Here is a 24,846-nt window from a genome sequence, read left to right on the forward strand (position 1 = left end):
TCATGGGCCTCCAGCCGTCAGTCTCCCCACCTAGAATGTGGCCAGGAGCCTTTGGGGTGAGGGACAAGAACATGACTTTGAAGGGTTCGTTGAAGGTTAGTGCTGAGAGGCTATATGTAAATGCAGGCAAATGAAGATGCAAAGACCACATCCTGTGCTAAGGGGGTGGAGGAGCAGAGGCCTGGGTTAGGGCCCTGGGGAGGCCCAGAGTCCCCATTGCCCAGCACACGTAGGTAATTAGGCTCCTGAGCGGTAATTAGAAACCTTTCTGGGCCAGGAATGGCAGCCTCAAGCCGCAGTGGTGCCTGGGGAGGAGGCTCCCCATTAGCCTGCTCTAACCCCAGCCCCCACCTCTCCCAAACCGCTAGACGGGATTTCCGGTCCTACTGAACCATTGGAGGCAGGAAAAAAAAAGCTAGTGAGTTGCTGTAATTTGGTATTTATCCATTAAATCCGCCCCTCTCCTTCGGTCAGGGTGCTGACGGGAGCCCCGGGATGGGGGTAGGGCAGCGTGCACTGGAGCCAGAGCAGACATTCTTCTGTTCCTTCGTGACCCCCCGGGAGGTGTAGGCATCTCCAAGGTCCTGGCGCCCAATTCTGCTGCTGCCCACCCTGAGACACCTATGCAGTGGGGGTGCTGAGGGACCACCAGCACAGGCTGCAGGGGTCAGTAGAAGCCCTCCAGCACCCTTCCTTGCCTGATGTGCAGTGGGGAATGTCACAGTGCATCAGCCTGGTGTCCTCTGCAGAACCAGAGGTGGGGCTGATTTTATTGCTGCCAAACTTGCCCAACTGCTGGTGCGTGCCCCGCCCTCCTCAGGTGCACTGCCCTTTGGAGGGGCGGGCCCAGATCTGAAACTTAATTCTGCCTGTATCTGTACTATGACCTGTAGGCCCTGCTCAGAGGCTCCCTGGGCCCCTATCCTGAACCTTCTTCAGTCTTCATTAACTCGCTCTGTACCACAGTTTGCAGTCTTTTTTTTTTTTTTTTTTTTTTTGAGACGGAGTCTTGCTCTGTAGCCCGGGCTGGAGTGCAGTGGCCGGATCTCAGCTCACTGCAAGCTCCGCCTCCCGGGTTCGCGCCATTCTCCTGCCTCAGCCTCCTGAGTAGCTGGGACTACAGGCGCCCGCCACCTCGCCCGGCTAGTTTTTTGTATTTTTAGTAGAGACGGGGTTTCACCGTGTTAGCCAGGATGGTCTCGATCTCCTGACCTCGTGATCCGCCCGTCTCGGCCTCCCAAAGTGCTGGGATTACAGGCTTGAGCCACCGCGCCCGGCCAGTTTGCAGTCTTAATCCTGGTCTACTCCAAGGCACCCCTCTCTCAGTCACTTTCCCCTAAAAGCCTTCTAGCTCCTGCTCCCCTCACCCTTCTTCCTGGAAGCCTTCCTGGGTAGCCCTTGTCTCAGTCTATGGAGGCACTGAGCACACCAGGCCATGGTTAACCATCCAGTAACCAGGAGGACAGGAGCCAGGTCTGCATTTTATGGGGGTTCCCAGCATCCAGCCCTGGCCGGTGCACAGAGAAGAGGCAGGTGAATGGTGACCTTGGGTCCCCAAAGGCAGGATCTCCTGAGTCCTTTCCTTCTCCACCCGGATATCCTGGCCCACCAAGCATGGCTCTGGGCACACAGGAAAGCTTCCAAAACACTGGCTCAAAGAATGAGAAGGCAAGGTGGACCTTGCTGTTGCCTGTTGCCTGCAGTGGCTGTCCCCATCCCCCAGAGCATCCAGCTGGGTCCTGTGGCAGCACCAGAGTCTCCGGGGGCCATGGCCCTGAGTTCCCCCAGGTCTTTTGTGCACTTCCCTTTTCAGTGGGTATTTTTAGCTGGGTGTAAACAGTTACTGAAGGCTCCCACGCCCCATTAGGCAGCAGAGTTTTGGCAACGGGGGAAGGGCAAGGGAGCCCCTTGACCTCCCCTGGCCCTCAGCACATGCCTGGCCTTGGGGGTCTACAGCTGCTTCCAGGGTGGGAAAAGGGCAGCCTGGGAGTTTCTGGGCTCCTAGTTCTTTCTCCCCACTCCTTGTCAGCCTGGGCTCCCAAGAAAGGCCTGCCTGAGGCTGCAGCCACTGACCTCAGCGCTTGGGCACAATGCCAGCCTGTTCCCAGGACCCCAGCACAAGGGCTGCTGGGAGTCGGGTTTGAGGCAGGAAGTCAGAGTGAAGCACTGGTCCTGCCACATCCCAAGCCCCTTGTCCCCTAGCCCTGCGAGAATGGGGTGACAGCTGCTGTCCCTTTGGGGTTAACTATAGTCCCATTGGTTATGAGACCTCTGTGTGGTACAGCCATGTACCACAAGCCTGACGTCCCCTTTTGTTCGTTGGTTCATTCATTCATTCAGCACTCATTTCCTGAGCAGCCACTTTGGGCCCAGCCCATGCAGACGTGAATCAGATCCTCACTTTCCCCCTGCAGAGCTCCCAGTCCACCCTAAACCACAGGCCACAACCAGTGAGGTTCTCACTGGAGCACAGGGATGTGTGAGAGGCCTTGGAGGCCTCGGCACCCAACACAGCTGGGGACCCAAGGAAGGCTCCAGGGAGAGGTGGTTTACAAAAAATTTCTTATTTCCAGTTTCATTTTAAGGGGGAAGGTAATAGATGCATGTGGCTTTAAAAAAATAATAATACTTTTTTAAAAAGCCCAGAAGGACAGAATAGCAAATGAACAGTAAAAAGTAAGTTTCCCTTGAACTTGATCTCACTTGCCCTTCCCATCCTAGAAACAATCTCTATTACCAGTTTCCTCTGTCTTTCCAAAGATAATCAAGGCATATTTGAGTTTAGGGAGGTATTGTATTAATACCTCTTTAAAAACACAACTTGTAGTATTCCATAGAGAACCTGCACCTGGCTTTTTTTTTTTTTTTTTTTTTTTTTTTTTTTTTTTTTTTTTTTGAGACGGAGTCTCACGCTCTTGCCCAGGCTGGAGTGCAGTGGCGGGATCTCGGCTCACTGCAAGCTCCGCCTCCCGGGTTCCCGCCATTCTCCTGCCTCAGCCTCCTGAGTAGCTGGGACTACAGGCGCCCGCCACCGCGCCCGGCTAATTTTTTGTATTTTTAGTAGAGACGGGGTTTCACTGTGGTCTCGATCTCGTGACCTTGTGATCCGCCCGCCTCGGCCTCCCAAAGTGCTGGGATTACAGGCTTGAGCCACCGCGCCCGGCGCACCTGGCTTTTTTTCACAGCCTGTTATGTTGAGTATTTCAAACCTACCAAAAAGTTGAAGTAATAGTATAATGAATATTCATATATCCTTCATGCAGATTTGCGAGTTCTTAACATTTTGCCACATTTACTCTAGCTCTTCTTTTATCTGCATAGGCATTTGTGTGTATTTTTTGCTGATTTGAGTGTTAGTTGTACGCATTGTATCTTTCACCGTAAGAACTTTAGCGTGTATCTCTTACATAATCACGTCATGATCACACTTAAGAAAATTGACATGAATTCCATATTATCTGTTATGTCCATTTCCCCTGTCCCCAAGTGATTTTATAGCTGTTCCCCAACCCCCCCTTGATATAGAATTCAATTCCAGATCATTCATTGAATCTTGTTGTCATGTTTCTTTAGTGTCCTATTTAATCTAGAACATTCTCCAGCCCTTTTTTTGTTTTGCTCTTTTATGACATTGACATGAAGAGTCCGGTCCAATTGTTGTGGATTTGTCTGATTGCTTCTCCCTGGTTGGAGTCAAGTGGAACAGCTCTGGCCGGCACGCCCCGCTGGGCGATGCAGAGTCCTCCTCCAGGAGGCACTTAGTGTCCACGCGTCGCCTTGCTGAGATGCTTCACTGGAGCACTTGGTTCCAAGGGTGTCTGCACGTCTCCGTGTAGAGCAGGTGCTCCTTCATCTTTCCGATTAGCCTGTGGGATGGGACTTGGAAGCTGTGTCTGTTCTGCTCCCCTGGCAACTTTTTCTTCAATGACTTGAGCTGGTGTTTTGCCATTTTCCATACTCTATCATGGGGAGTGTTCAGTATCGGCACCTGGAGATCTCCCTTGGCCCCATCACAGCTAGAGCTATGCTGTCCCCTTTTAGGGACATCTTGTAATTTATCCAACCAGCCCCCCACTGAGGGACATAAGGGCTGTCTCTCCATCATCTCCTGCTACTACAGACAGCACTGGAGGGACTGTCCTGCTGTGTTTTTTTTAAGGCATGGGTGCTCCAGAAGCAGTTCCTCAGCTGCACCCCCAAGGTTGAGTGGAAGTCCCTTGGTGAAGAAGGAGGAGAGAGTGGGAAGGGAATGGCAAGGCGGGGAGGGAGACAGGGCACAGGTGTCCTGGAAACGGCAGATGGGAAATAGGTCTGGCTAAGGTACCAGAAGCCAGCAAGTCCCAGAAAGGTCAAGTGACTTTCCCAAGGTCACACAGCAAGTTGATGGCAGAGCCAGGTGCAGGACTCAGAGCCTCTGACACCCAGGACGATGTTCCTGCACTGCTCCATAGAGAAGCCTGACTCTTAAGTTTAAATAACCCCAGGAAAGACCCCCTCTCTGTGCCTGAGCCCTGCTGAGCTGTGGAAGCCTAAGTTTGCAGTAGCTCCTCCCAGCCACTCTGGCTCTCAGCCTCTGACCTGGAGTGGGAGGGTGCTCTCACCTTCTGGAGATGTTTTAAGAAGGGGACCCCAGCCGAGGCACTGGCTGGGAGGCCACTGAGCCATCTTGGCTGCGGTCTCTGACGTCAGCACTTGGGCACAATGCCAGCCTGTTCCAGGACCCCAGCACAAGGGCTACTGGGAGCCAGGTTTGGGGTAGGAAGTCAAAGTGAAGCACCGGTCCTGCCACATCCCAAGCCCCTTGTCCCCTAGCTCTGTGGGGGTGGGTGATAGCTGCTATCCCTTTGGGGTTAACTTTGGAGTTAACTGTAGTCCCATTGGTTATGGGACCTCAGTGTAATGTAGCCAGACTGGATTCCCCCTTTTGTTTGTTCATTTATTCATTCCTTCGGGGGGCTCATGACCCCACCAGGGAGGAGCCGTCCAAGAGGGTTAGCAGCCCCCACTTGCAGGATGTCTGTGGCAAGGCATGCACCGTTCTGGTGCTGAGAGCCCAACTCCAGTCCTCACAGCAGCCCCCAGAGCCAAGGGTTATCACCAGTCCATTGCACAGATGGGGAAGCTGGGTCCTAGAGTCACAGCCAACAGAGTAAAGGTGATGAGTTTAGCCCTCTTCCCTGCTTCGAGACCCTCTGAAGCCTTCAGAACCCAGCTCCTTGAGGCGGCCCACCCTGACCACTCCTAGGCTCACCCTTCCCTGAGTGCTGCCCCTGTGCCCCTCTTGGCTGCTTCTCCCTCCTCCCTCCTCCTTCCTCTCTCTCTTCCCCCTAGGCTAGTGTGGTCCCCATGGCAACTCCTGGGGCCTGTCAGGCAGGGAGGCACGGGGCTGTGGGGAGGGCTGGCTCAGCAGCTCAGGAGTTTGACACCTGAGTGGGACAGGATGCTCACTCAAGGTGTGGTCCTAGGGACGCCCGCCTTGCCCCTGTGGGGCAAGAACCCCACATGGGAACTTGGGGTTCTCATCTGCAAAATGGGGATAATAATAGCTTCTCTGTCTCAGAGTTGTTAGAGGATATGATGAGCCATAACGTGCCAAGGACAGGGCCTGGCACAGAATAAGTGCTCAGAAAACAGGGCCTGTTATTATTTTTATTATTATCATCAAGGCAGTGGGGAGGCGGCGGTGGCAGCAGCTGTAGGCCAGGAAGGGAGTGTTTGCAAACTGACAGCTGGAAGGGTGACTAACAGCGCAGCAGCCTCCGCGCCCCGCTGTGGTGGCAGGGAGTTTGGGGAGGAAGAGGGAGGCATGGGGATATGGAATGCTAGCAGGGCCCCTATTCAGAAGGACCTAAAGGTTGGGGGCCCAGCCAGCCCTAGTGGGACCCTAATTCAAGCTCTGTCACCCCTAACTAGCTATGTGACTTCAGGCAAATTGTTCAACCAGTTGAGCCTCAGTTTCTGCTTCTGTAAAATGGAGGTAAGAGGGTTAGAAGAGCTCATAATCCTCCTTCCCTCCCGCCACCCCCACCCCCACAGCTTACAGTCCATGGGAGGCAGGGGCAAGGGGTCCCTGCCATCCCTACCTCCACAGTTTACAGTCCACGGGAGGCAAGGGGTGGTTCCTGTACTCAGTGGTGACTGAGTCATGTGGATGGAGGCAGGTTTCAGGCTCATCCTCCTTGAGCCTCAGTGTCCCTGCCTAAACAGCAGGAGTTGATGGCCTGGCCTCTGGGAATAGGAAGGGCCTGTGTTCTGGGAGGAACAGAAGCTCTTTCGTCCAGGGGATGGGGCAGGGGCGCACCAGATACTTCCAAGTTCAGGGTTTCTTTCCAGCCCCTCCTCAGCCAGCTTGCAGGGGATCCCTGTCCTCCCCTTCAATGTAAGTAAGGGATGTGAGACTTAGAAGGGTTGAGTCACTCACCCCAAGTCGCACAATCAACAGAGCCAAGTATTAAGCCCAGGCCTGACTATAGAGCCAGGTGTGTGGCCTGAAAGTGTTGGTTCTTCCTGGCTGTCTCCTCCCCAGCTCCTTCTGCTCTCTACGATCACATGCTCCCCTGCTGAGGCCCCATCACCCTCAGAATCAAACCCTGGTTCCTCACATTGGCAGTGGAAGCCCCCCTGCTGCCTGGCAGAGTTTATGCTAGGTCCACTTGAAACCATCCCCTACAGTGTCCCCTGAGCAGCGGTGCTCAGGGTGGACTCTGGAAGCATGTGGGGTCCTAGAGCCCCAGATGGGAAGGGTCTGCCTCCCCGCTTCCCTCACCATCAGCTTCCACCCGGGCCAGTTTCTCACACTGTGTCAGTCTCCTGCCTGACACTGTTGCTCAGACTGCTGCACCAACTCGGGTGCCTTCCCTGGCCTGCCGTCTGCCTGTCTAAGCCCTGCAGTCTTCAGGGCTCAGCCCCAGAGCTCCCCATCCAGGGAGCCTGCCTAAGCTCTGCAGCCCCTGCCTACTTTGCACCCCCAGCACTTTGCACTAAAATGTCTTCTCCCATGCCACTGCACTCCAGTCTAGGCAACAGAGCAAGACTCCATCTCAGTAATAACAATAATAATAAAATAAAATGTCTTCTTCCATTGGGGTAGGTAGCAGTATTTGTGACTGTCAGGCTAGCCCCCAGACCTCATCCATTGTATCAAAGAGCCCAGCAAAGAGGCTCATGGAGAAGTTTCTCTTCTAACACACTGTGACCACAAAGATGCCACTGGCCCTTTCTCAGCCTCAGTTTCTTCACGTGTAGAAAGGAAACAGTAGTTCCAGCCCCTGTGCTTCCTGAGACAGGTCCAAGGGGGCCCTGGGCTGGGACTAAAAAGTATGTATGTGCAGACCGGTGGGTTGCTGCTCTTAGGGAATGGGGTTGGCTAGGGTAGCTTTTCTGGGGAGTCAACTTTATTGAAGTAAATATACGGTTGACCCTTGAACAACACAGGAGTTGAGGGCATCAACCTCCTCCCTGCAGTCAAAAAAGCATATATTAACTTTGACTCCTCAAAAACTTTACTACTAATAGCCTTTTGTTGTCAGAAAGCCTTGTAGATAAAGTTGACACTCATTTTGTTTGTTACGTATATTATATACTGTATTCTTACAATAAAGTAAGCTAGTGAAAATAAAATGAGAAAATCATATGGCCGGGTGCAGTGGCTTATACCTGTAATCTCAGCACATTGGGAGGCCAGGGCAGGCGGATCACTTGAGGCCAGGAGTTCGAGACCAGCGTGGCCAATATGGTGAAACCCTGTATCTACTAAAAATACAAAAATTAGTCTGCTGTGGTGGGCACGCCTATGATCCCAGCTACTCAGGTGGTCGAGGCATGAGAATCACTTGAACCTGGGAGGCAGAGGTAGTTGCAGTGAGCCGTGAGTCACCCCACCACTGCACTCCAGCCTGGGCGACAGAGTCTCACTCTGTCTCAAAAAAAAAAAGAAAAAGAAAAGAAAATCATAAGGAAGAAGAAATACATCTACTGTTCTTTAAGTGGAAAGGGATCATTATGAAGGTCTTCATCCTTCACATTGAGTAGGCTGAGGAGGAAGAGGAAGAGTTGGTCTTGCCATCACGGAGTTGGCGGAGGTGGAGGCGGAGGAGGTGGAAAGGGAGGCAGAAAATGCAGGCATACCCGGTGTAACTTATTGAAAAACATCCAGCCACGTGTGGTGGCGCATGCCGATAGTAACAGCTACTCAGAAGGCTGAGGCAGGAGGATTGGCTGAGCCCAGGGGTTTGAGGCTGCAGTGAGCTATGGTCACGTCACTGCACTCCTGCCTGGGCAACAGAGTGAGACCCTTTCTCAAAGAAAAAAGGAAAAAAATCCATGTGTAACTGGACCTGCGCAGTTCAGACCCGAGTTGTTCAATGGTCAACTGTACACCAAAAAGTGTGCCGATCACAAGGGTACAGCTCAGTGAACTGTCACAGAGTGGACCCACTTCATGATTCGGCTCAGACAGTCAGACAACCAACCCCACAGGTCCCCTTGCATTCCTTCCAGTCTCCCTGTCCCAAGAGCAGCTATCCTGACAGCATGGATTAGTTTGGCCAGATTTTGAACTTTATTCATATGGAATTACATAATATGTACTTTTCTGTGTCTGGCTTCTTGGTTAACATTTTATATATGTGTGTGTGTGTATATATATATATATATATATATATTTTTTTTTTTTTTTTTTTTTTTTTTTTTTTTTTGAGACGGAGTCTCACTTTATCGCCCAGGCTGGAGTGCAGTGGCCGGATCTCAGCTCACTGCAAGCTCCGCCTCCTGGGTTTACGCCTTTCTCCTGCCTCAGCCTCTCGAGTAGCTGGGAGGGACTACAGGCGCCCGCCACCTTGCCTGGCTAGTTTTTTTTTTTTTTTTTGAGGCAGAGTCTCGCTCTGTCGCCCAGGCTGGAGTGCAGTGGCGCGATCTTGGCTCACTGCAAGCTCCGCCTCCCGGGTTCATGCCATTCTCCTGCCTCAGCCTCCCGAGTAGCTGGGACTACAGGCGCCCACAACCGCGCCCGGCTAATTTTTTGTATTTTTAGTAGAGACAGGGTTTCACCTTGGTCTCGATCTCCTGACCTTGTGATCCGCCCGCCTCGGCCTCCCAAAGTGCTGGGATTACAGGCGTGAGCCACCGCGCCCGGCTGTTTTTTGTATTTTTTAGTAGAGACGGAGTTTCACCATGTTAGCCAGGATGGTCTCGATCTCCTTACCTCGTGATCCGCCCATCTTGGCCTCCCAAAGTGCTAGGATTACAGTATTTATTTATTTAGAGGCAGGGTCTCACTCTGTCACCCAGGCTGGAGTGCAGTGGTGTGACCTTGGCTCACTGTAGCTTTGACCTCCCTAGGCTAAAGCAATCCTCCCACCTCAGCCTCCTGAGTAGCTGGCACTAAAAGCACGCAGCACCGCCCTCAGCTAATTTTTGTATCTTTAGTAGAGACTGGGTTTCACCATGCCCAAACTGGTCTTGAACTCCTGGGTTTAAGCCATCTGTCTGCCTCAGCTTCCCAAAGTGCTGAGATTACAGGTGTGAGCCACTGTGCCTGGCCATCATTATGTTTCGAAATTTATCAGGATTGGCCAGGCACGGTGACTCATACCTGTAATCCCAGGATTTTGGGAGGCCGAGGTGGGTGGATCACCTGAGGTCAGGAATTTGAGACCAGCCTGGCCAACATGGTGAAACCCCATCTCTACTAAAAATACAAAAATTAGCCAGGTGTGGTGGTGCGTGCCTATAATCCCAGCTACTCAGGAGGCTGAAGCAGGAAAATAACTTGAACTCAGGAGGTAGAGGTTGCAGTGAGTCGAGATTGTGCTACTGTACTCCAGCCTGGGCGACAGAGCCAGACTCCGTCTCAAAAAAAAAAAAAAAAAGCAAGGAAAAGAAATTCATCAGGGTTATTTAATGGTTGGAGTTTGTGTTGGAGTTTATTTGATGGTTGGAGTTTGCTGCCGTTCGTAGTCCCTTTTGTGAATATGCCACTGTTTATCCATTTTCCTCTGGATCGGCATCTGGGCAGCTCCCAGTTTGAGGTTTATTACTAAGCATGCCGCTTGTAGCCCTCCTATGTCTGTCTAAGTGGACACATGCCCTGTGTCCTCTTGGTGTGTACCTAGAAGTGGGGTTGGTATACATTTAGAGATGCCCAGGCAGGCTTTTGCAGGTGAAGGACCCGAGGGCCCACAGCATAAGGGACTTTCCCAGATCACACAGCCCCTTCTTAGAGCTGCCCCAGGGCCCTTTTCCCCACAGAACCGTAGCTGGAACTAGGCCTGGGGCTGATGGGGCCGATGGGCAGGTGGCCATAGTCCTGCTAGCCCTCTAAGCCCCCTTGGCTCCTTTCTGTCAGTCCTGGAAGGGCCCCTGTGGCCTTAGGGTTGGTGGCTCCCTCTGTCCCTGGGGGTCCTCAGCCTTCATGCTCCTCTACCCAGTACCGTCAGCGTGCCAGGACTGGAGAGAATGGCCCGTGTGTCAAATTCCAGCACAGGACGCTCTTGGCACCTGTTTACACCCAGTGAGGAGCCAGATCTCAGCAGTTGGGGGGCATTTCTTCACACCCCTCCTCATTCTTCATTCTCTTCCCCACAGGTCTAATGGTACCAAGTGACGGGTCGGCTTTACTGTGACTCGGGGACGCCAGAGCTCCTGAGAAGATGTCAGCAATACAGGTACCACAAGGGTGAGGGTCTGGGACATGCAAGCATTCCCACCGGCCCCGGTGGGGTGCTTAGTGGAGGAGAGAGGATGCAGCTTAGATCAACCCACTCCCCTTTTTCCCAGCACCCAGTCAGACACAGGCCGGGGGAAGTGGGGGAGTCTCAACAGGAAGGGACCCAGGGCTCCTTCTCCGGGCAGAGCACCTCACCCAGGCTCACAGAGGCCAGCTCAAAGGCTGTGACCACGAGGGTGTCCGGGCAGGTGGCTGGAGGGGTCCCAGGCTGCACCTGCCCACCTGTCACCTGTCCTGCAGGCCTCCTGGCCATCCGGTACAGAATGTATTGCCAAGTACAACTTCCACGGCACCGCCGAGCAAGACCTGCCTTTCTGCAAAGGAGACGTGCTCACCATTGTGGCCGTCACCAAGGTAATCAGGTGGCGCCCACCCCACCCTCTCACTGCTGGGCCTTCCCTCTGCAGGGGGAGGTGGGCCTGAGAGCATGTCTGGGCTGCCCTCTCCCCAGGACCCCAACTGGTACAAAGCCAAAAACAAGGTGGGCCGTGAGGGCATCATCCCAGCCAACTACGTCCAGAAGCGGGAGGGCGTGAAGGCGGGTACCAAACTCAGCCTCATGCCGTGAGTACTACAAGGAGGGGTTGGGGAGGGAAGGGGCCCTGGTCCTCCTGGAGAAGCATCAGGAACAAGCAGGGAGGCCAGAGTGAGGGGCTGGGGTGTTGGGGAGGGCTTCAGGAGGGAGGTATAGGGCATGGGTGCGGGACCTCACAGAGCAGGGCTGGGAGCAGAGGCAGGAGGGTGTCGAAGAAGGGACAGGGAGCAGAAGAGGAGGGCCTCAAATGCCTGATTGAGCGAGTGTGAGCCACGGGTGCCAAGCAGAGGGAAACCCTTCAGAAAGGGGAGCCAGGGTCAGTACCTTTGGGCCACCGTGACCTCCGGCCCTGCTGCTCCCCAGTTGGTTCCACGGCAAGATCACACGGGAGCAGGCTGAGCGGCTTCTGTACCCGCCGGAGACAGGCCTGTTCCTGGTGCGGGAGAGCACCAACTACCCTGGGGACTACACGCTGTGCGTGAGCTGCGACGGCAAGGTGGAGCACTACCGCATCATGTACCATGCCAGCAAGCTCAGCATCGACGAGGAGGTGTACTTTGAGAATCTCATGCAGCTGGTGGAGGTGAGCTGGGGGGTATCCGTGGGTCCTCACTTCCACCCTCACACACCCTAAACCCATCTGGGGCCTTTGCACATAGCCCTGGCTTCTAGCTCCAGCCCCACTGCTTCTGCCTGGTGACCAGGCATGTGGGGCAACTTCTGTGAGCCCTTGTTTCCTCACACCTTGGTGGAGCAGCTGCTGTGTGCCAGGACTCACCTCTGACCCCACAGTGCCTCCCCAAGGAGGGGAGCCTTATCCTCATTTTATAGACCAGGAGTCGACGGTTCAGAGCAGTTAGGGGACCCACCTGAGGTCACACAGCTATAATTTGGTGCCAGGACTGGATTCTGAGTCTGTCTGATCCCAGAGCTAACTTTCCTCCAGCCACTCACAGACCTGCATACCCAGAAGTGTGTGCAGAAGCATGAGCCATGCGCCTTGATCGCCAGGGCCCCTGAGGCTCTCGCAACCTGCATGGACATGCCCACGGGTCCCTGCAGCTTCCCAGGCCCGCTCTGCCAGTCCTGGCCAGGCCACACCTGGCATCCGGTAGCCACAGACAGCCTCCCGTGTCCCTCTGTATTTACTCTCATCTTCCTCCCCTGCTGGCCTGGCTTGGCCTGTGGCAGGTGAGGGTGGGGTCCTGGGCTCTCCTGGCTAGAGGCTGGTGTCAGGACCGAGCCATGGGTTGCCCTCTGCATTGGATACCTGTGGGGTCCAGAGTGGTAGCAACAGCTGAGTGTCCAGCAGCCACATGTAGGGTGGCATGGGAAATGGGCCATACGTCATAATCCGGGACTTCCCTAACCCCTGCCCTACCAGAAATGGGGAGCCCTCCCCACTCAGTGACTCCAGGCTGGGCGGGGCCGGCCTCTGCCGCCCCCTGGTGGTCAGGCCTGGACGGTGCATATGGGGCACCTTGGGCTGTCTCTGAGCACCCTGCCCCCCACACCCTGCAGCACTACACCTCAGACGCAGATGGACTCTGTACGCGCCTCATTAAACCAAAGGTCATGGAGGGCACGGTGGCGGCCCAGGATGAGTTCTACCGCAGTGAGTGCACCCCACGCCAGACCTCTTGCCCACCCACCTCCTCCCACGCAGGCTTCCTGGCACTGCCCTTATCCAGGAACCTCCAGAGAACCCCATGTGCTTGATAGTCCAGTCAGCCTCTGTCATCCCAGCCATGTCCCTAGCAGCCTCCAGGCCCTCACTGGCCCCTCCCCACAGGTGGCTGGGCCCTGAACATGAAGGAGCTGAAGCTACTGCAGACCATTGGGAAGGGGGAGTTCGGAGGTGAGCTGGGCTGGGCTGCCTGAGGGGGGGCGCCAAGGGACTCAGAACTTGGGAACAAGCCGACCTCTCTGCCCCCAGACGTGATGCTGGGCGATTACCGAGGGAACAAAGTCGCTGTCAAGTGCATTAAGAACGACGCCACCGCCCAGGCCTTCCTGGCTGAAGCTTCAGTCATGACGTGAGTTGGGGCAGGGTAGGGGGGAGGTTGGCCTAAGCTAGGAGTGAGGCTCTGGCTTCCCCTTTCTGACCACTCTCGTCCTGCCCCAGGCAACTGCGGCATAGCAACCTGGTGCAGCTCCTGGGCGTGATCGTGGAGGAGAAGGGCGGGCTCTACATCGTCACTGAGTACATGGCCAAGGTGGGCACCTGCTGAGACCCGGCACTCGGGTTTTCCAACTGCCCCGAAACCCCCACTGTGCTCTGGGGCCCCTGCTCCCTCGGTCCCCCGACCCCAAGTGAGCTTTGAGGTCACCAGGGCTGGGCTTTTGTCCTGGTTTACAGTTTATTGACTGTAACCTTGGACAAATCATGTCACCTCCAAGCCTCAGCATCACATCTGGGAAATGGAGATAATAACAGCTTATCTCAGAGATTTGTGAGAGTCAAGGGATAAGGCAGGAATAACACAGAGCAGTGTCCAGCATGGATGTCCTGGCCCCTCCCCACTCCTTCCCTGTCTCACACCTCCTTGGAGTGTCAACACCCACCCGGCCCCAGCCTGCTGTGTGAGAGGGCTGCAGGGCACATCTGACCTCTGGGCCTGGTTTGTCCTTCCTTCTCCCAGGGGAGCCTCGTGGACTACCTGCGGTCTCGGGGTCGGTCAGTGCTGGGCGGAGACTGTCTCCTCAAGTTCTCGCTGTGAGTGAAGCAGCCTCTTGGATGGGTAGGGTTTGAGGGGTACCCTGCCCTGCTATGGGGGCCCCAGTCTGAGGGGACGTGTGCCTGGCCTACCCCCAGAGATGTCTGCGAGGCCATGGAATACCTGGAGGGCAACAACTTCGTGCATCGAGACCTGGCTGCCCGCAACGTGCTGGTGTCTGAGGACAACGTGGCCAAGGTCAGCGACTTTGGTCTCACCAAGGAGGCGTCCAGCACCCAGGACACGGGCAAGCTGCCAGTCAAGTGGACAGCCCCTGAGGCCCTGAGAGAGAAGGTGGGGCAGGCCTCCCCTGGGGCCTACAGAGGTGGGCAGGAGTCCTGGGTCGCTCCCCACCCCTAGAGTCCCAGGATCTGACGCTGCTTTTTCCATCCACATGGCAGAAATTCTCCACTAAGTCTGACGTGTGGAGTTTCGGAATCCTTCTCTGGGAAATCTACTCCTTTGGGCGAGTGCCTTATCCAAGAATTGTGAGTATAGGTACTGGGATCAGGGTGGCTCTTGGAGCAACGAAGGGGTTGGCAGGGGCATGAGCCTCCTTGGGCCCTGCCTCCCCAGTCAAGGCCTGGAAGCCTCAGGCCTGCCCTGGGGAGCTCACAGGCCACTCTCCGGGCCTGGGTCTGGGGCAGAGCTGATGGGCATCCCTGAGAGGCTGCTGGGTAGATGTCTTCTCTGGGGCCAGGCCCTGGACTGACTCCTGCCATCCTCCTGGCCACAGCCCCTGAAGGACGTCGTCCCTCGGGTGGAGAAGGGCTACAAGATGGATGCCCCCGATGGCTGCCCGCCCGCAGTCTATGAGGTCATGAAGAACTGCTGGCACCTGGACGCCGCCATGCGGCCATCCTTCCTACAGCTCCGAGAGCAGCTTGAGCACATCAAAACCCATGAGCTGCACCTGTGACGGCTGGCCTCCGCCCGGGTCATGGGCCTGTGGGGACTGAACCTGGAAGATCATGGACCTGGTGCCCCTGCTCACTGGGCCCGAGCCTGAACTGAGCCCCAGCGGGCTGGTGGGCCTTTTTCCTGCGTCCCAGCCTGCATCCCTCCGGCCCCGTCTCTCTTGGACCCACGTGTGGGGCCTGGGGAGCCCACTGAGGGGCCAGGGAGGAAGGAGGCCACGGAGCGGGAGGCAGTGCCCCACCACGTCGGGCTTCCTTGGCCTCCCGCCGCTCGCCTTCTTAAGAGTTTTATTCCTTTCCTTTTTTGAGATTTTTTTTCCGTGTGTTTATTTTTTATTATTTTTCAAGATAAGGAGAAAGAAAGTACCCAGCAAATGGGCATTTTACAAGAAGTACGAATCTTATTTTTCCTGTCCTGCCCATGAGGGTGGGGGGGACCGGGCCCCTCTCTAGGGACCCCTCGCCCCAGCCTCATTCCCCATTCCGTGTCCCATGTCCCGTGTCTCCTCGGTCGCCCCGTGTTTGCGCTTGACCATGTTGCACTGTTTGCATGCGCCCGAGGCAGACGTCTGTCAGGGGCTTGGATTTCGTGTGCCGCTGCCACCCGCCCACCCGCCTTGTGAGATGGAATCGTAATAAACCACGCCATGAGGACACCGCCGCCCGCCTCGGCGCTTCCTCCACCGAGCCTGCCTGTCCTGCCCGGTCGTCCCTCCCATGCCATCTTGTCCATCCCCCTGTCTCTGTGAGTGGGGCTGGGTGGGGAGCATGGCCGGGAGATGTAGCCGCCGCTTTGTGTCAGCTGCACGAGTGAGTGTCCTGTGTTTGCCCTCGGGGAAGTGCTCACCACCCGCCCCACTGTCCAGCTACCGCCGAGCCCAGCTCTGGAGCCCCGTCCACAGGATGCTGCCTGGGGGTTCCAGCTGCCTCCCCTGGTGTGTTGTTCAAGCCTGCAGCACAAGGAGGGCTAGAGCCAGGGATGGGAGGGAGCCCAGGCCTGCACAGATGGGAACGGGATTCTAGTCAAGCCCCCTGTGCGAGAGAGAGAAAAAGCAATGGTGGGCCCAGTGGGCTTCCTCTGGTAGGAAGAGAAGCGTCTCATGCCTGAGAAGATGCTGACCCGGAGGGGTACAAGAAAGCTCCTGGTGGTTCTCCACTTTTACCCATGATGTCACAGCTTTGCCCTGTCCCCACCCCTGCCATGTGCCAGGCCTTATGTCATACCAGACTTGGCAGGGGCTGAGGATGCAGGGCAGAGGGGAAATCTTGGCACCTTCCAGTCAGGGGGACTCACTCCCCACCCCACCTTGTCAGGGCACATACAGGGAATGTGGACCAGCCATGAGATTTTCTCCCCTCACTCAGGTTGTCCAGGGGCAGTGGTCAGTACAGAACCTCTGAAGGTGTGAGGAGGCTTCATGTATTCCCTGAGGCAGGCAGGTGGGGTGTTCCCCTTGTCCTTTTGTGGCCCTGACACTTCCTCTACCAGCCAACAGGACCTGAAATCCAGGGAGATCTGACTTTGAAGTCTACCTTGTGTCTGTTCCTCAGCCCCGCTGTAGTTCCATCCACCATGATCTCTCCTGGCCCAGTGCAACAGCCTCCTTGCCACCTCCACTCCATCTTCTCTGCACACTGCCAGACTAATTTTTCTAAAACTACACCATTCATTCAACAACAAATATTTGAATACCTACTGTTTGCTAGGACTGGGGTTCATCAGTAAGCAAAACACACCCTGTGGAGTCCACAGTTGGGAAGACAATCAAATAGTCACATATAGGCGGTGACAAACTTAAGTGCTACAGGAGGAACACAAAACATGGGAATCTTTGTAGATCAGGGAGGGCTTCTGGAAAGAAGCAGCATTTAAGCTGAGATCTGAAGCAGAATGAACAGGTTGTACGGCAGGAGTTAGCAGCATTCCAGGAAGAAATGCTGAGACTGGACGGAGGGCAGCTTTGTCAGATCTCCAAGAAGGTGGGTGAGGATGTACAAACAGCCAGGCCTGAGAGGTGAGACTGTGGCTGTGGCAAAGACTTGGCTTTTATCAAACAGAATAATGGGAAGCCAACGACAAGTTTCATCAGGAGGGTGACATGTCAGATAATCTTTTTTTTTTTTTAAATGAAGTCTCACTCTGTCACCCAGGCTGGAGTACAGTGGTGCCATCTCAGCTCACTGCAACCTCCATCTCCTGGGTTCAAGCGATTGTCCTACCTCAGCCTCCCAAGTTACTGGGACTACAACAGGCATGCGCCACCACAGCCTGGCTAATTTTTGTATTTTTAGTGGAAACGGGGTTTCACCGTGTTGCCCAGGCTGGTCTCAAACTCCTGACCTCAAGTGATCCACCACCTTGGCCTCCCAAAGTGCTGGGATTACAGGCGTGAGCCACTGCACGCGGCCCAGATACGTGTTTTTGAAACCACCCTAGCTACTGGTAGAGGAGTTTCAGGAAGTACAGTGAGGACTGGTCCAGATGAGAGACGGTCTCCAGAGAGATTTAGCCCCAGAGCTAAAATTGACCGAACTTGGCTATGGATTCTGTGTGAGGGTGGAGGAGAGGGAGAGGCCACAGCAAGGCCTGACTGAGCAGAACGGATGCAGGGAGGGCAGCAGGGGGCATCCGCTGAGCGAGGACGGGAGACTCATGCTTAGGAGGGAGCATCACGAGCTCTGTTAAGACCATGTTAAGGTTTTTGTTATTTTGATACAGGGTCTCGTTCTGTCGCCCAGGCTAGAGTCCAGTGGTGCAAACACAGCTCACTACAGCCTTGACCTCCCAAGCTGAAGCAGTCCTCCTGCCTCAGCCTCTCAAGTAGCTGGGACTACAAGTGCATGCCACCATGATCGGCTAATTTTTAAATTTTTTGTAGAGACGAGGTCTCCCTATGTTGCCTAGGCTAGCCTTGAACTCCTGGGCTCAAACGGTCCTCCTGCCTCAGCCTCCCAAAGTGTTGGGATTACAGGTGTGAGCCACCACACCCAGCCACACATTGAGTTTTAAGTGAAGCTTTGAAACTGCAAAGAAGCCGGGCGCGGTGGCTCACACCTGTAATCCCAACACTTCGGGAGGCCAAGGCCAGTGGATCACTTGAGGTCAGGAGTTAGAGACCAGCCTGACCAACATGGTGAAACCTCATCTCTACTAAAAATATAAAATTAGCCAGGGGTGGTGGGGCACACCTGTAATCCCACCTACTCAGGAGGCTGAGGCAGGAGAATTGCTTGAACCAGGGAGGCAGAAGTTGCAGTGAGCCGAGATCATGCCACTGCACTCCAGCCTGGGCAACAAGAGCGAAAGTGCATCTCAAAAAAAAAAAAAAAAGGTCAAGAAGAGGAGGTTGACCACACAAGTGCCATGTCATAAAAGCCAAGGGAAAAGAACTTCAAGAGGAGGAAGCCACCAGGGTCCCCGCCTCCCAGAAGGCACAGAGATGGAGGCTGAGTCTGCCACTTGGTTTTGTTTTATTTATTTATTTATGAAACGGAGTCTCACTCTGTCGCCAAAGCTGGAGAGCACCGGCACAATCTCAGCTCACTGCAACCTCCGCCTCCTGGATTCAAGCAATTCTTCTGCCTCAGCCTCCCGAGTAACTGGGATTACAGGTGCCCGCCGCCACGCCTGGCTAATTTTTGCATTTTTAGTAGAGACAGGGTTTCACCATGTTGGCCATGCTGGTCTTGAACTCCTGACCTCAGTGATTCATCCACCTCGGCCTCCCAAAGTGCTGTGATTACAGGCATGAGCCACTGTGCCCGGTCAAATTGCCCCTCGGGTTTAGCCACAACGCCTGTGTTGATAAGGGATGATTCCACAGTGACTAGAGAAGGGTGTGAGCAACGCAAGAGGTGGACAGTCTGGGAAATGAAGTTGTAATGGAGATGAAAGAGGAAGAGTGACAGAAGGATGTGGTAGATTTAGTTTTTTTCTTTTCTTTCTTTTTTTTTTTTTTTTTTTTTTTTTTTTTTTGGAGATGGAGTCTCAATCTGTCGCCTAGGCTGGAGTGCAGTGCTGCCATCTCAGCTCACTGCAACCTCTGCCTCCCAGGTTCAAGTGATTCTCCTGCCTCAGCCTCCCGAGTAGCTGGGACTACAGGTGCCCACCACCACACCCAGCTAATTTTTGTATTTTTAGTAGAGATGGGGTTTCAGTATGTTGGCCAGGCTGGTCTCGATCTCTTGACCTCCCAAAGTGCTGGGATTACAGGCATGAGCCACCGCACCCAGCTGGTAGATTTAAGACAGCAGAGTCTTGAGCAAATTTGGCTGCCAAAGGGAAGGACATTGACCTTCAAATCGTACTGAGTACTGAGAGTAAGGCAAGAGATATAGACAGGAGGGGTGGTATATAGATGGTAGAGCCTTCCTTAGAGCAGGGGGTGGGTGGTGGGAAGCCAGAACATGGGGGAACCAACCTGAGATGGGAGAGGGATAGTCCCTCCGAAAGTGCAGAGGAGAGAGACTCAGGCAGTGGTGCACTGGTGAATGTTTAATATCCAAATCTAGGACACGGGCTGGGTGGGGTAGCTCTGATTTATAGCATTTGCTGATATCCGTGGAGTTAATACTCTCACTGTGGTCAATTTCAAGCTACCAACCTGACTTCGCTGAATACAGCGGGGGATGGGGATTCCATCAATCAGCTCTCACAGCTGGTCCAAGCTAGCCAGGGTTCAGAAACCTACAATGAAGCCCGTGGCTATAGGGTCACAACAGGGGCCAACCAAGCAACACAAGAGAGATGGGTCAGGCATAAAACAAACAGGAGTGAAAGGACAGGGCTCAGCCAATGGGACCCTGAGGGTTGCAGGCCCAGGTGGCTGGATGTTCCCATTCATCTTTCCTTTTTTTTTTGAGATGGAGTCTAGCTCTTGTCACCTAGGCTGGAATGCAGTGGCATGATCTCGGCTCAGTACAACCTCTGCCTCCGGGGTTCAAGCGATTCTCGTGTCTCAGCCTCCCCAGTAGCTGGGATTACAGGTGGGATTACCACTACACTTGGCTGATTTTTGTATTTTTAGTAGAGAGAGGGTTTTGCCGTATTGGCCAGGCTGGTCTCGAACTCCTGACCTCAAGTGATCTGCCCGCCTCAGCCTCCCAAAGTACTAGGATTATAGGTGTGAGCCATTGCACCCAGCCTCTCTTTCTGTTTCTACTTGTTTTTTCCTCTTTCTTTTCTCTCATCTCTCCCTTCTCTGCTCTGGCCACCGGCTCATCACAGATGAGCAAGACATAGATCCTACCCTTAAGGAGCTTGTGAACTGATGGGGAGCCTTCTCAGGACTCAGTCTGCTGGCTGGAAAGTGGGGGAATACCTGCTACCAGCACTCCACCAGTGGGGCAGAGGCGGTGGGAAGTGCAGAGAGGCTTCTCAGACACTCAGAGAACAGGCAGGGACAGCAAGGGCCTTCCTGGCAAAGGAAGGGCACTGCCCGGCCAAAGGTGGTGAGGTGCGACAGCAAGCTGACTAGCTTGCTGGGGCTCAGATGCCAAGGGGTGTGGCTTGGGAGCCAGCGAGGCTGAAGCCAAAGCAGGGGCCTGGACCTCACCTGCCTCTGTAGGCCCAATGAGGCGCTCAACTTTATGGGAAGATAGCCAGGAGCAATTGGGCTTAGGACAGAGGTGTGGCATGGCCAGATCTGTATTTTTTTTTGAGACGGAGTCTCGCTCTGTCACCCAGGCTGCAGTGCAGTGGCCGGATCTCAGCTCACTGCAAGCTCCGCCTCCCGGGTTTAGGCCATTCTCCTGCCTCAGCCTCCCGAGTAGCTGGGACTACAGGCGCCCGCCACCTCGCCCGGCTAGTTTTTTGTATTTTTTAGTAGAGACGGGGTTTCACCGGGTTAGCCGGGATGGTCTCGATCTCCTGACCTCGTGATCCGCCCGTCTTGGCCTCCCAAAGTGCTCGGATTACAGGCTTGAGCCACCGCGCCCGGCCCAGAGCTGTATTTTTTATTTATTTATTTATTTATTTATTTATTTATTTATTTATTATTTATTTATTTATTTTGAGACAGAGTTTCACTCTTGTTGCCCAGGCTGGAGTGCAATGATACAATCTCGACTCACTACAACCTCTGCCTCCCGGGTTCAAGCGATTCTCCTACCTCAGCCTCCCAAGTAGCTAGAATTACAGGCATGCACCATCATGCATATTTGGTATTTTTAGTAGAGACGGGATTTCATCATGTTAGTCAGACTGGTCTGGAACTCCTACCTCAGGTGATCCACCCGCCTTGGCCTTCCCAAAGTGCTGGGATTACAGACGTGAGCCACTGCACCCGGCCCAGATCTGCATTTTAGAAAGACCTTTCTCACTGCAGTCTGGGAGACAGTGAGGAGGCTGCAGTCAGCAGGTAGTGGGGAAGAGGAGGATGAAGGAGCTGCTGTCCTACTGAGCTGAGCACTGTCTGCCAGGCCCTGTTCTAAATACGTTCCATGTTACTTTTCAAACAATTCTTGGAGGTATATGCCATTAATGCTCCCATTTTACAGATAAGAAAACTAAGACTTGACAAGGTTAAGGAACCAGGTAACACAGTATGAATGGCAAGAACAAATGTAAGAGCCTGCCTACGGCTAGATGTGGGGATGAGGCAGAGGGAAGGATATGGGAGCAGTTCCACTCTGGTGTAAGGGGGTGGTGCCGCCTGGGAGACCTGAGGCCTGGAGGAAGATGAAGGGGCTGGAGAAGAGGAATTCAGTTTGGAATTCCTGGGGGCCTTAGAGACATCCAAGCAGGGATATCCCCTGCAAAGAGACACATTCATTCAAGTCTTCCAGGAGAGGCTGGCTAGAAGTAGATTTGAAGGTGCGCACAGGGATGTGCTTGAAGTCAGGGCATGGAGCAGCTTGGTCAGGGAGTGTGGGGTTGGGGAGAAGCAAGCCCTGAGGCTTATGCAGGTAGGCACGGAGAGCAGCTGGCAAGGGAGTAGTGAAGGGAGCAGCCAGGGGCAGGGGGAGAAGCAGGTGGGCCTTGGGGGGACTCAGGGTGCAGGAGGGGTCATGGAGAAAAGGTGGATGTCAGCAGCATTTCAAGTAGCAGAGACTGGGTTGAGAAGGGTCTCCTAGGACCAAAGAACAGGCATCACTGCTCAGGCCTTTGTAAGGGCGTTTTCCATGGAGTGGTGGGGACAGCAGCGGGAAGCCAGGGGCTTGAGGATCCAGTGAGGAGGCGGGGACAGAATGGACCACCTATCCACCAGCGTGGCTGTCAAGGCAGGAGGAGCAGATGGAGGCAGGTGAAGGCTTGGTGTTGCAAAATAGTATCTTTTATTATTATTATTATTATTATTATTTTTTTTTTTTTTTTTTTTTTTTTTTTTTTTTTTTTTGAGACGGAGTCTTGCTCTGTCGCCAGGGCTGGAGTGCAGTGGCCGGATCTCAGCTCACTGCAAGCTCTGCCTCCCGGATTTACGCCATTCTCCTGCCTCAGCCTCCTGAGTAGCTGGGACTATAGGCGCCCGCCACTTCGCCTGGCTAGTTTTTTTGTACTTTTTGTAGAGACGGGGTTTCACCGGGTTAGCCAGGATGGTCTCGATCTCCTGACCTCGTGATCCGCCCATCTTGGCCTCCCAAAGTGCTGGGATTACAGGCTTGAGCCACCGCGCTCGGCTTTTTTTTTTTTTGAGACAGAGTTTCACTCTTGTCACGCAGGCTAGAGTGCAATGGCGCGATCTTGGCTCACCGCAACCTCTGCCTCCTGGATTCAAGGGGTTCAATCGATTCTCCTGCCTCAGCCTCCTGGCTAATTTTGTATTTTTAGTAGAGACGGGGTTTCACCGTGTTGGTCAGGCTGGTCTTGAACTCCCGACCTCAGGTGATCCGCCTGCCTCGGCCTCCCAAATTGCTGGGATTACAGGTGTAAGCCACTGCACCCGGCCTGCGAAATGATTTCTTATAGCATGTCCTAACGTTTCACATTTAACATTTCACAACTTTGATTTTAATCCATTTGTAAAGCTTCATTCACTGACTCCTATTGGGAACCTCCAAAGCACAGTAAAATTTCAGCTATCCAGAATTCTTGGCAAATGAGTCATTCTGGAAAACCAACTTTTATCACGCCACTGCACTCCACCCTGGGCGACAGAGTGAGAATTTGTCTCAAAAAAAAAACAAAAAACAAAAAACAAATAGCTAGCTAGGCACAGTAGTGCATGCCTATAGTCTTAGCTCCTCTATGATCCTGCCATTGCACTCCAGTCTGGGTGACAGTGAGACCCTGTTTAAAAAAATAATAAAAGTAGAGAGAAGATATATAAGAAACCCCTGCATCCTGCCATCCAGCTTCAGCACTTACCAACTCAAGGTCAGTTCTGTCTCATCTCTACCCCACCTGCTCCCCACAAGCCCTGGAATATTTTGAAGCAAATCCCCGACATTACAGCAATTCATCTGTAAAGCTTTTGTATGTTTCTCCAAAAGACAACACTTTAAAAACATAACCACAGGCCGGGCGCGGTGGCTCATGCCTGTAATCCCAGCACTTTGGGAGGCCGAGACGGGCGGATCACGAGGTCAGGAGATCGAGACCATCCTGGCTAACACAGTGAAACCCCGTCTCTACTAAAAAAAAAAATACAAAAAATCAGCCGGGCGCGGTGGCGGGCGCCTGTAGTCCCAGCTACTCAGGAGGCTGAGGCAGGAGAATGGCGTGAACCTGGGAGGCGGAGCTTGCAGTGAGCTAAGATCGCACCACTGCACTCTAGCCTGGGTGACGGAGCGAGACTCCGTCTCAAAAAAATAATAATAATAAAATAACCACAAGCCAGGCGTGGTGGCTCATGCCTTTATTTCCAGCTATTCAGGAGGCAGGAGGATCCTTTGAGCCCAGGAGTTTGAGTCCATCCTGGGTAACATAGGAAGACACCACGTATCCAAAAAAAAAAAAAAAAAAAAGGCCAGGCGCGGTGGCTCATGCCTATAATCTCAGCACTTTGGGAGGCTGAGGCAGGCTGATCACGAGGTCAGGAGATCGAGACCATCCTGGCTAACACGGTGAAACCCTGTCTCTACTAAAAAATACAAAAAATTAGCCAGACGTGGTGGCGGGTGCCTGTAGTCCTAGCTACTTGGGAGGCTGAAGCAGGAGAATGGTGTGAACCCAGGAGGCGGAGCTTGCAGTGAGCTCAGATCGCGCCACTGCACTCCAGCCTGGGCGACAGTGCGAGATTCAGTCTCAAATAAATAAATAAATACAATAAATACAATAAATACAATAAAAAATAAAAAACCACAATACCATATTAGTCCTTAATTTTTTTTTTTTTTTTGAGATGGATTTTCACTCTTGTCACCCAGGCTGGAGTGCAATGGAGCAATCTCCGCTCACTGCAACCTCTGCTTCCCGAGTTCAAGTGATTCTCCTGCCTCAGCCTCCCAAGTAGCTGGGATTACAGGCATGCACCACCACGCCTGGCTAATTTTTTTTTTTTTTTTTTTTAGTAGAGACGGAGTTTCACCATGTTGGCCAGGCTGGTCTTGAACTCCTGACCTCAGGTGATCCACCCACCTTGGGTTCCCAAAGTGCTAGGATTACAGATATGAGCCACGGTGCCCGGCCCTAAAATTTGTTAACAATTCTTCAGTATAGTCAAATATCCATTGTTCAAAAATATTCATTGTTCAAATTTCCCCAATATCTTTTTTTTTTGTTTTCCCAGGTTAAATTTGGCTGGGTTTAAATTTGGCTCCAAACAAGGTCTGCACGTTGCGTTTTTGTGCTGTCTCTAAAGACTCCCTTTCTTTTTTTCATGTAATGCATTTGTTGAGGAAACCAGGCTGCCTGGAAGGATGAGCCTGGGGGAATGAGGGAGAGGAAGAGAGGGGGCAGGGAGGAGAGAAGGATGGGTGTCCAGATAGACGTGCCACCCATGCTGGAGGACACAGGCAGGATGTGGAGGCCTGTCTCCCTAACTGGGAGGGGAGGCCAGGGCTGCTGAAGGG

General features: G+C 53.6%; 1 protein-coding gene across 2 annotated transcripts in view; it reads left to right on the top strand.

Annotated features, from left to right (window-relative positions):
- CSK (C-terminal Src kinase) overlaps positions 1 to 24,846 on the top strand; it is a 278,351-nt gene that overhangs the window by 6,914 nt on the left and 246,591 nt on the right. The window contains exons 3-14 of one of the 2 annotated variants that reach the window (XM_050799868.1): positions 10,585 to 10,664; positions 10,967 to 11,080; positions 11,178 to 11,290; positions 11,625 to 11,844; positions 12,783 to 12,876; positions 13,054 to 13,119; positions 13,198 to 13,297; positions 13,387 to 13,477; positions 13,904 to 13,977; positions 14,077 to 14,272; positions 14,380 to 14,466; positions 14,715 to 15,582. In XM_050799868.1, the coding sequence (XP_050655825.1) occupies positions 10,650 to 10,664; positions 10,967 to 11,080; positions 11,178 to 11,290; positions 11,625 to 11,844; positions 12,783 to 12,876; positions 13,054 to 13,119; positions 13,198 to 13,297; positions 13,387 to 13,477; positions 13,904 to 13,977; positions 14,077 to 14,272; positions 14,380 to 14,466; positions 14,715 to 14,897 (1,353 nt within the window). In that variant the 5' untranslated portion in view covers positions 10,585 to 10,649 and the 3' untranslated portion in view covers positions 14,898 to 15,582. Of the gene's footprint in view, positions 1 to 10,584; positions 10,665 to 10,966; positions 11,081 to 11,177; positions 11,291 to 11,624; positions 11,845 to 12,782; positions 12,877 to 13,053; positions 13,120 to 13,197; positions 13,298 to 13,386; positions 13,478 to 13,903; positions 13,978 to 14,076; positions 14,273 to 14,379; positions 14,467 to 14,714; positions 15,583 to 24,846 lie in introns of those variants that run through there. The other variant, XM_050799867.1, reaches the window with a different exon arrangement.

Source organism: Macaca thibetana, chromosome 7, assembly GCF_024542745.1.
Source record: "Macaca thibetana thibetana isolate TM-01 chromosome 7, ASM2454274v1, whole genome shotgun sequence".
Lineage (NCBI taxonomy): Eukaryota > Metazoa > Chordata > Mammalia > Primates > Cercopithecidae > Macaca > Macaca thibetana.